Source organism: Leptopilina boulardi, unplaced genomic scaffold (assembly GCF_019393585.1).
Source record: "Leptopilina boulardi isolate dan_hultmark-lab unplaced genomic scaffold, ZJU_Lbou_2.1 LbouV2_213, whole genome shotgun sequence".
Taxonomy (NCBI): domain Eukaryota; kingdom Metazoa; phylum Arthropoda; class Insecta; order Hymenoptera; family Figitidae; genus Leptopilina; species Leptopilina boulardi.
Window position 1 is genome coordinate 3354235 of NW_026137767.1, and position 11583 is coordinate 3365817.

An 11583-nucleotide genomic window follows, 5' to 3' on the forward strand; every position below is an offset into this window, starting at 1 on the left:
AATAAATGTTACAAGGGAAATAATACCAGAAGCTTACTTCTACTCTTCGCAGGGATGGGTAAGTGACCGTACTTTCCAGAAAAAAGTGTGATCATACCTTTATTTAACAGGTGTTCGTAGCGCCTATATACGTGGTTATTTTTTGAAATACTTTTTTTTATCAAAATAGAAATTATTACTTTAACTAGAGTAGAGTTCTGATTCATTATTGTTATAAACATTCCTTGGTATTTAGTAATGCTTGATAAATGAAAGTGAATAAAAGTTGTTAAAACTTTTTATGAATTCTGTAGCAATGAAAAGTAAATAGTAATTTTCTACTATTTCAATTATTACAGTTAAACATTTTATTTATAAAGATTTGGAGTGAGAACTTCTCTGATTCATAAATCTATTCCTTGTATATATTTTTCAATAAAGGTTAGGTTAAGTGTCATTTGACGTATCCTTAACAGTTTTATATCAAGGTGTGTGACAATCAAAAAATTGTTAATTAAAGTCAAAATTCGTTAATTTATAATATCTGATTTGATTTAAAGATGTGAACTTCGAAGTAAATTACATGAATAATTTTAGGCGCGCAGTGCGTAAAGTGTTTGTGAAAACTATAAAAAAAAGTGTCAACAGCTTGACAATATACTGAATATTTTCTTCTCAATAATAATGCACAAGGAATGTAAAAAATAATTATTTGTATCTGATATTTTATTATCAGTTATAATTATAATTACGCTTTAATTACGGTTATTTAAAAATGACTTGAATTTGGCTCAAGATCCAGTTTAGGATCTATTTTTCTAATGGGTAAGTTTTGTAAATTACGATATTTTTTTTTTATAAATTTCTATGTTTAGATTTATAACATCACATTTAAAAGAGATAATAAATTTGTAGTAAATAACAAGTAATAGTATAATTACTAAATTACACCTTTATTTTAAAAATTGAATTACTAGTAATAAAAACAATTATTAAAATTTGTCATACAAATTAATTATTATCGATATCATCATCTCAATTAATTATTATTTTGTTGAGTTAACTATCTCTACTTTCATTATACAGAAAATGAGAAAACTGGTAAAAATTTAGGTTATTATAAACATTTCAGTATGATAATGTAGGTCAGTTAATAGAACATTTGTTTCTACAACAATAAATAAATTGTATATATATATATTTATAATAAAAAGTGTAATTATAGAATTGAACCCTCTGGACAAAGAAGACGGCAACATGGTATATTCAATTTTCGATGAAAATACTTGGTACTACTGGGTTATTTCAGTAGGAACATTGTTGTCGTTCGTAGGACTTATTGTTGCCTGTATTTGCAGTTGTCGTCGTAATGATAACAAGTGAGTACATAGTAACTTTTCTTCATATATTAACAAAATAAATACTACTGATAATCAATTTGTACATCTCTTTTCAATTTTACATTTCTTTTAATTTTTAGAGGGCCATTAATAATTTTTTCGTAAATGTTTTAAAAAAAATTTGTTAACTTTAAATTTCTTTAATTATTTTCAAAGCTGTATATTCCATTATTCAACAAAACATATGTTTTAAACATATTTACAAACGAGGCTATTGAAGGTATTACAAAAATTTTTTTAATTTGTAGTACATTTATAAATTATATACAGGGTAGCCACAAGTCAGGCAGTGCGAGAAAAACCATTTTTGTCAGAGAAATTTGGAAAAATAAAAAAAATTACAGAATAAGAAAATTATTTACTTCCTGTATGCGTAAATTTACAATTTACAAACATTGATTCAAACTGAGGAATGTTGAAAAAAAATTTATTAGTTTAAAAAGATTTTTTTAACATTCCTTAAGTTTATATTAATGTAGAGAAAACAAAATTAAAATTTTTCATCTTTTCTACAAATGATTCAATTGACCCAAATTTTAATTTATCAACATTTTTTATCGATCTAAATTTAAATTTATTATGAAACTGAAGTTACCAACGTTGATTCTAATTCTTATCAATGAAAATAATCAAATTTCATTGATAAGAATTAGAATCCTCAACTTTTATTTTTTTCGTTGAATCAACGTTGGTAACTTCAGTTTCATAATTTATTCTGATTCTAATCAACCATAAATTCAATCAATCAAAAATTCAATTTATCTAAATTTGAATTATCAAATTTTAATTAATACAAATTTCAATATAATTAAATTTTATTATTGAACAAATTTTAAACGATTCATATTTCAATTCAATTTAATTTTCAATTTTAATTTCAAGTCATCCAATTTTAAGTCAATTCTAATTTTATTGACCAAAACAAATTTATTAATTTAAAATTCCGGAAATTTCAATCTATCTAAAGATTAATCGGTTTAAGTTTCAAATTAACCGAATTTTAATTTATCTAAATTTTAATTGATTTAAATTTAAAATTATTCGAATTTCCATTTGTCCAAATTTTAATTGACGAGTTTAAAATTATCAAAATTTTAATTGATCGAACTATGCAATTTTTAATTTATCTAAATTTTGATTGGTTTAATTTTAAAATTATCTGAATTTTAATTAATAAAAATTTTAAGCTATTAATGCTTCAATGATTAATGAAAAATTTGAATATACAGTGGAAAAACACTTTCTTCTAACTTTAAACTATTAGATTTCTATTAAAATTCATTACATTTATACATTTTTTTTGTCAGGGAAAATTTTTTAACGACAGAAAAATATTAGGGAAATTGAAAATTTTATTCTTGTGTTTAATAATTTTCTAAATAAATATTTTAATAATTGTGTTTAAAAACTATAATAATTTATTAAATGAATGGAAACGAAAATAATTCAAGTTACCGAGGGGAAAAATAAAGTAGGTTTTAAAATTGATGACGGTGATTCTATTATAACAGGAGTGAGTTCCTGGGATTACCCGGTATGGTGACAATCACGCATCCTGACAGTGAAGGTTTCAACAGACTACCAACAACAGACGTCTCACAAGTTATTGCCCAGGATACCACGGATTGTGGCAAAAGGTTTCAAGCTCAAACCTGGCATGGCTGCATGCAACTCCCTTTGCTAATAAAAATTAACACACTTCTTTTCTAATCATATCCCTCTCTCAGAATTTATTCTCAAAAATCATTTATTCACACTCATCGAAATCTAACCTTAATTACTTTTTACAGAAAAAAATAGTTTCTTTTTCAATTGAAAATAATTAAATTATTGATTCAAGAAATATAAATCTAATTTTAAAAATAATAACATCGAATATCATTTTGTAAACTTTTAAGTACTTAAAGGTGTTGGTGGTTTTAAATAAAGTTTTTTTTATAAGCAAAACTCTTTATTTTGTCTGTAATATAAAGAGAATTCTATCTTTTTGTGTATAGGACAACTTCTGCAAATAGAAGTCTTCCCGATATCCCGAAAGATAAAAGTTCGAGTAGCGAAAGTAGAAATGAGTCGACTCCTCAAGATGTCATTTATGAAGCAACTGAAACAATTGCTGATAATTTGGAGCTTTATGCTACTGTACAGGATAAAGGTATAAATCATTTTTAAAACTTGAAAAAAGTTATTGATATTGAAATAAATTGTTTATGATAGTAAAACAAGGAAATTTTTCATTTAAACAGAAAGAAAGTCTGAAAGAGAAACTCCAAGTATATCTCAACAGAGTTCTCAAGAAGATCCAATGTACTCTTATGCAAGACTTAAGACCCCTCAAACTAATAACGGTAAAATTGTTTATTATTTAATTTATATAACAATGTAATATTTCTCATTATCTAATATTCTTTTACTACATAAAAATTTACCAAAGCTTTTTTTACACTATAACTATTGAGGTTTTAGAAGATTAAATTTTTGAAATTCAAATTTCACAATCTACCGTAAAATAGGATTTTAAGAGATTTTTTTTTGTTCCTTTAAATATTTATTGTGGTAAAACTGTGAGTGTTAACTGCAATTTATAAAATTGTCAAAATACTGATTCATTAAGTTATTTTTAAATTTGATATTTAAATTAAATTTTTTTTTTTACTATTTTATGATTCTAGAAATTCTTTTTACATCCTCTCTAAAGAATCAGTGAAATTTTACTTAATATTATTAAATGAACGCATAAATATAACAAGTTTTTATTGTAATAAGTTTCTTATGTTTTTTTTCATTTATATTCTTTGTTTATAGATGAACATCCCTATGCACAAGTTCAAAACATTGAAAAGACTGAGGCTAGCCAACTTATGAGGTAATTTTAAATATACATTATAAGTGATTTAAAAATTTTTGTTAATATTTATTATATCTCATCTAAAATTGTTGTCGACTAATTTTCGAAAAATCTTGTATTTCGTAATAAGCATTTTTGATGCTCGTACAACTTATTTTTGACAATTATTATTTAATACAATTTTATACATTTACCTGAGAATTTGAACTTTAAAAATGAAATACACAGGCCTAGGATTGTATATTTGCCAAATTAGCGAAAGAATAGTTCATACAAAAAAGAAAGAGTATAAAATTCTGAGTAATTTAAAAAAAACAACTTGTATTTTAGTTGTTTTAAATAGTTGTTCTTTTTATTGTTTAAATAAGTGTTCTTTTTGGAAGAGTAATAATTATTTGATAGAAATAAATATTTATTTGACAATAGTGAAGTAACCGATTATTTGAATCAAATAAATTTTGCCTTCAATGTATTTTTTAAAGATGTTAATTAAATTTGAGGACAATTTGTTTACAGAAATAATGCTAGCCAAGGCGTAGATAGTACCTTCCCAACGACTTCGGTTAGCCAGTCTAATGGTAACCCAGTGGCTCCTCCGAGAACTCGTAGATCATCGTCTCACAGTTCTCTTTTATCAACAGAAATAGTGCCTGATATTCAAGCTGCTAATGCTATATCTGGTGACGTGCAAGCCAATCAAGACTTACCTTACATGACGCCTCCGCTTTTAATGCCCCTTCCTCATCCACCGCAGGCACAGCACAATAATCTACAACAACATTTTAGTGGAGATTCACAGGATTCGAGTGAGTAATTTTAATTATAAAAATAACTCCTTTTAAAGAGTTTCAGTTACTTAAGGATGAACCCTCGATTTTTGAATTGACAAACAGTTTTTGATGAAACTTGGGACACTGCTAGATATTGGTTTAAAAAAGATGTAGTTAAATTTTTATAGGTCGAGATTGACTATGACAAAAGTTATAAACAATTTTATTTTTTCCCATTTTACATAGTGTCTTATGGGAAAATGCATTTTCATCATCTTTAAAATTTAATTATAAAAAATATGACAAACAGATATTAATATAACTTTTAACAGTTAAATTTAAATAACTGGTGTAAATTCTGTTAAATAGAAATTGTAATTATTATTATTATAAATTATTATTATTATAATTATGCTCATTATAAAATCCACTTTATAAAATTTTGCTAAATAAAAATTTGATAATTTTTAATTCGATATCACAAAAAATTCCGACAGCTCTAATATGGAGAATACTCATGTGCCCCTAAAAATAAGTTTGTAAAAAAAAACAAAATTTTAATAAAAATTAACTTTAAAATTTTTTTTTTAATAATCAATGTAGTAGACGTAAAAATTTATTGTGTTATTTTTCAGAGGGATATACAAGCATAAGTGTTAGAGAGCCTTTGGCTAATATAATCGCTCAAACGAAACAGAGACAGCCTTCGCGGTCGTTGATGGATTCACATTATGCAACAGTTTCCGATGATTCAGGTAAATTACACAAAATTTTTAAAATTCAATTTAATATTTTAAATTTTTTGTCAAATATAATTTTAAACAAATATTTTAATTAATTAGATGAAATGTATGCTGCTATCGATGAACAAGACAAAGTTTATACAAGTGGAAGTGAAACTTACGCACAAATTCAACCAGCTGCCAGTGAAGTAAGCAGAGTTGTACAAAATGAACCTACAATTTTTGCACAACTACCATCTCGATTGGAAGAATTGCACGTGTCCGCTCCACAACCACCAAGTGTTGACAGCTTACGTCACGTGGCCCACGCTCATTCCAGACAAGGTAAAATTTCAAGTTACTCTGATGTTCCATAATTACCCCTGTCGACGGTATTAAAAATACAAAAATTTTAAATTGTTTTATTTGCAGCATCATCCTCCAGTGCTACAAGTTCAATAGTGAATCCAAGTTCTCCAAAACCTGAGAAACGTCAAGCGAATTCACCATTGCCACCTCCACCAGAAGGACTTGTGGATGTTTACGCTCAACCAGAGAAACGAGGTAAAGGTGATGATCGTTTACGAGCCAGCGTCTGTTCTGGTAAGTCTTTAGAAGACATGTATGCTAAGGTAATTAAGAGAAAGCGCGAGACTGAAGAAATGCATTCAGATGTTGTTGTCGCCGTAAATTCAACTGTCGTAAATGCTGATTTATCCGTTCCAAGAAGGAAACTCAGTCTCATTGAAGTAAGTCGTGCTTCTTGGTCTAGTCATGAGTCGGTTGAGATTCAAAAGCGTGAACAGGACAACTATTATCTTCATTTGACAACTGAAACAAATCACAATTTTTCCAATACAAAAGACGAATCTACAAGGATTCCGCGATTAGTCGATGTCAATAGTTCAAATTCAAATTTAGAAGGCGATCATGGCTACGAATCAGTCAGTAATTCAAATCACAAACCAAATCCACTGGGTCATTTGAATTTAAATTCCAACAATAGTGATCCCAATTACGAATTGCTGATACCACAATACAATGAAGTAGCGAAAAATGAAGATTATCCAAGCACCAGTACAAGAAATGAAGAAACTTTGCCAATTTACTCGTTGCCATTTAAACATCGACAAGTGAGTGACGCAAGCAGTGAGGATCCAGGATACGAGAGAGTGAGATTGCCAAAGAGAGTCGTCGACGTGGATCAGGACACGGACTCTGAACCGAATTATGAGAGTATGCCTCATGAACCAAATTATGCATCCGTCTGTCGTCCTGGTGACAGCGACGGTGATCCCAATTATGAATCCGTTCAACACAACGATCCAAATTACGAAAGTGTCAAGTACGTAAGTATGCCACAAAATGTTGATCCCCCCTATGAGCAACTCAATAATTATGCAGTCGATCATTCTACCAGTGATGGCTACGAGAAGGTTAAGAAAAAGAAAAAAATCGATTCCGATTACGAGAAAATCGATCCGAATTACAATTCGGAGCAAACTCATAATGGCGATACTGATGACGATCAGTATGTTCAAGTTTAGAAAGAAAAATATTTATCTTTTTATCGGGATTGTGCAAAACGAACCAAAACTTATTGAAAAAAAAGAAATATTTTATATTAACTTCCATGACTGATAATATATTATTCTATTCTGATACTGCGATTTGATATGTTAACGATAGGAACAGTTATTTTACCAGTTTATACAGTTACAATTATGACAGCTGATTAAAATGAAAAATGGCATTTAAAATGCTATTTTTGCAAAATAAATATGAATCAAAATAATTTGTAATACAAGATTTCAGACATCTGGATTTAAATTAATTTTTTCTTTAATTCAGTTTTTTTGAGTTTAATAAATAAAAATAACCTCCTTTTATTTTCACTGAAAAAAATACATTTTCATTTTTTGTGGATATTCTTTATTTTTTTTATATATTTTTTATAAAGAATTATCAACTTGATGAAAAGGTACGTTTTTTAAGATGTCTTCTTTATTCATATAAAGACAATGTGTGAAATTTTTTTTAACACGAATGCGACTTATTTTTATTTATTGAACTCCTGCAATAAAATAAAGATTCTGTTACATGAAAACTTTAAAAAAATATAATATGGAAACTTTAAGGATGCTTTTATTTTTGATTTTTATTTCTTTATTTAATTTAGCATCTTAATAAATTGTTTTATGTTTTAATTTTCAAAATTAATCAAAGTAGAAAATAATATTTTTGAAGAATTTTTAAATTATAGAGAACAATTTAAATTCCATACTTCTGTCATTATTTTACGAACTTATAGTATAAATCTAATATAAGTTTTGAGAAAGTGCCAAAATCTAAAAATCTTGGCGTTTTTATATTTACGTGTTTATTATATAGTAAAAATTTATAATGTTTTAATACTTTCAATTATAATTATTATATTTATTAGACATTATTGTTTGATGCAATAGTATTTGAAAAAATATTTATGAAGTGTCCCAGGTCAAAAATGTGAAAGGTTATTCAATGTAGCCGCCCTGTTGAAAATGTTGAGGAATTTTTGATAATTATCATTAAGTTTTAGATTATAGGGATTATAATTAATAACAATTTATGTACGAAATATAGAAAGATTTATTCTTTAGCTCTACACGGAATGTTACTCGTCGCGTGGTATGAATAAGAGTAAGTAATCGTAATAGTAAAGGCGCGCAACACAGCAGCGTCCAACTTATGATCGCATCCTGACTCGTCCTCGCGTTTTAAACTAAATTTAGTTAATTTCTGTAAAAAGAAATTATTATCAGAAATTGCAATTTATTATTTTATCAATGAGGTTTTTGTGTAGATCAAATGACACGGGTTTTGTAAAGATGTCTGACAATCTTTGGATTTTTTAGTAAAAAAAAATTTCCGTTCTTCAAAAAAAATTCTTGAAAACGCGTATTTTTTCATGCGGTCAAAGTGGTGTAACCCCTTAACCTCATTCTGCATGAAGTTCTGTATAGATGCCCAATACTTGCTTCTGAAGATTTTTGATGATATCCTTCTAAATTGTTCCAAGCTTCCCGTGTAGTTTTAGCATTAATGATATGAACCAATTGGTTATCATCCACGAGTAACCCTATCGTTAATGATGCTTGGTCGTCCTTTCTTTTCCAAGCTGCATGTGGAGCTTCTTCATTCACCACTGACCATATCTCTAAATTTACAAGCATTTTCTTCACTCTAAACTTCCATACGGCATAATTGTCATTGTTTAATTTGGAAACTGGGACGAAAACTTTAAGCCATTGTGAAATATAATACTTTATGAATCACTGCATTGTAAAATTTCACAAATGTCACCTTTTAAACTTTACTTATAAACTGTCTGAATTGTCTTTAAAACTTTTTCACTGTTCTTTATACACTATTTTTTAATTGTTCACTCAAAAAATTAAATTTACTTGAATTTTACATCGAATTGACTTTAAATTAGACTTTAAAAAATTACGAAGTTTCAAGAAATTTCACCGCACCCCAATTTCCCATATGAGAGATTCTTTTTCAATCGCCCCAGCCCAAAAAGTCAATGTTCTGGGATTGGCTTCATACTTTGGTAAATTGTTCTCCTATATGATAGTAATAAATCCCTAAAATATAAACTCATTAAAAAAATATTTGTAGAAAGTAGAGGGGGTTGAAGTTTTGACGTTAAGGGTAACATTGTCATATTTAAATCCGTATAACTATGACAAAAGTTTATGGATTTTATTTTATCTATAATGAATTTTAATGCATTTTTCACGCACTTTTCAAAAATGTATACAAAATTTAAAAAAAAAAATTTTTGACCCCTTTTTTTTCAAAATCAACCCTTATTTTTCGATTTTCACCCCTTCGGGAATTTTTTTTTTTTTATTTATTTTCATTGGAAATCTGAGGTTTTTTCCGATGAGCTATAAAAATATGAAAGTGGGACAACAATAATTTTGCGAGAAATATAATATTAAATTAGGCTTTGCCTACCTAAATCCTCAAATATGGTCTCCAGGTATACTCCTTATCGACACCGCCTACTTTAATATTCTGTTTCTCACAAAATTATTGTTGTCCCATTTTCATATTTACATAGCTCATGGGAAAAAACCTCAGCTTTCCAATGAAAATAAAAAAAAATATAAAATACCCGAAGGGGTGAAAATCGAAAAATAAGGGTTGATTTTGAAAAAAAAGGGGTAAAATTTTTTTTTTTTAAATTTCGTATACATTTTTGAAAAGTACGTGAAAAATGCATTAAAATTCATTATAGATAAATTAAAATCCATAAACTTTTGTCATAGTTATACGGATTTAAATATGACAATGTTACCCTTAACGTCAAAACTTCAACCCCCTCTACTTTCTACAAATATTTTTTTAATGAGTTTATATTTTAGGGATTTATTACTATCATATAGGACAACAATTTACCAAAGTATGAAGCCAATCCCAGAACATTGACTTTTTGGGCTGGGGCGATTGAAAAAGAATCTCTCATATGCGGTGCAGGATTCTTTTATTGTGATTTCTTGGGGTGGTAATACCAATGCAAATATCGATTTTAAAATTTTACCAATCTCATCATCATTACTGTTGAGGTAATCTTTTAGTTGCACTTTTCAAATTTTTTTTGTACATCTCCTAATAAAATATTTTTTTTAACAGTAATTTGAGTTTGGTTATAGAAACTTAAATAAAAAGAATGATCATAATTTTGTTAATGCTTTATAAAAATAGACTGAATTCAAATTGAATTTAATTTTTATTAATTATCGTCAATTGAGGCTATTATGGTACAAAAATAGCATTTTTTTGTTCCATGTTTATTCAAACTTTTAATTTTTATAAAAAAAAGTTTTAAACTATTTAGTTGGGTTCTGGATATCTTTCTAAAAATTTTCTCTAAATTTTATTACAAAAAAAATTTATTTGAATTATCTATGTAAATTCAAAAATAAAAATTTTTTTCTGTTAATTAAATTGTATGAAAACTTAATCTTTATATGATTTTTCATATTATTCTCTTGATAATGATAATATAATTATAATGATAATGATATACACTTCCTTTGAGAATAACATTTAGAACTTAGATTTTGGAACAAGAAAAATCACAGGATATGCATATAATAGTACAAAAATGGAACCCTAACTGATTCATTTGGTCATTAGAAAATCTGTTACTATATCCTTGCGTAGTATTTTCTTTTTTTGGGGCGCATGATTATTATCAGAAACTGTCAAGAAAATTGTGATTGGTCAATTTTAAAATTAGCGCCAAAATACTTCTGCCGTTTAATTATTTGACTATTTGCTATGTAGGATAAATAAAAATTCTGCGTTTCAAGATTTTTATTAAATGACAGCAAATTTTCCGTAAGATGCTTGTAAATTTCATTTGCGAGCAATTCATCATAAACCGCCATATCTTCCAAACTGACTTCAAATCAGATCTTCTTCTGATATACAATTTTTTTCAGCATTTCACTGTAATAATTCATGGAATGTACTTTCCAAGTCAGCGATATGGACACACTCTAAATCTGAATCAGTGAAAATTTCACTGAATTCAAATCAGTGGCTCAGTTTTCTTTAATTTACCAGTGGTATTTCACTGGGAATCAGTAAAAACGACTGATTCTCAGTTAAATTCCACTGGTGAATTAAAGAAAACTGAGCCACTGATTTGAATTCAGTGAAATTTTTCACTGATTCAGATTTAGAGTGCACATATACAAACTTCAAATACACGGAAAAAACTCAATGGTTTCCACAGCCATACCTTTGGTTGTCTCAACCATATTATATTGAAAAATACGTCCCAACCATACCTCCGGTTGCTCCAGCCA

The 11583-nt window shown here is 27.6% G+C and overlaps 1 protein-coding gene across 1 annotated transcript; it reads left to right on the plus strand.

The window, feature by feature from the left end:
* Positions 1–240: 240 nt before the first annotated feature.
* Positions 241–7853, plus strand: LOC127278906 (uncharacterized). Its single transcript, XM_051300848.1, has 10 exons — positions 241–804; positions 1205–1358; positions 2891–3016; positions 3377–3531; positions 3623–3724; positions 4182–4242; positions 4741–5030; positions 5630–5749; positions 5837–6061; positions 6149–7853. The coding sequence occupies exons 1-10, from the start codon at positions 801–803 to the stop codon at positions 7261–7263; spliced, it is 2352 nt and encodes a 783-aa protein (XP_051156805.1). The 5' UTR covers positions 241–800; the 3' UTR covers positions 7264–7853.
* The last annotated feature ends 3730 nt before the right edge of the window (positions 7854–11583 follow it).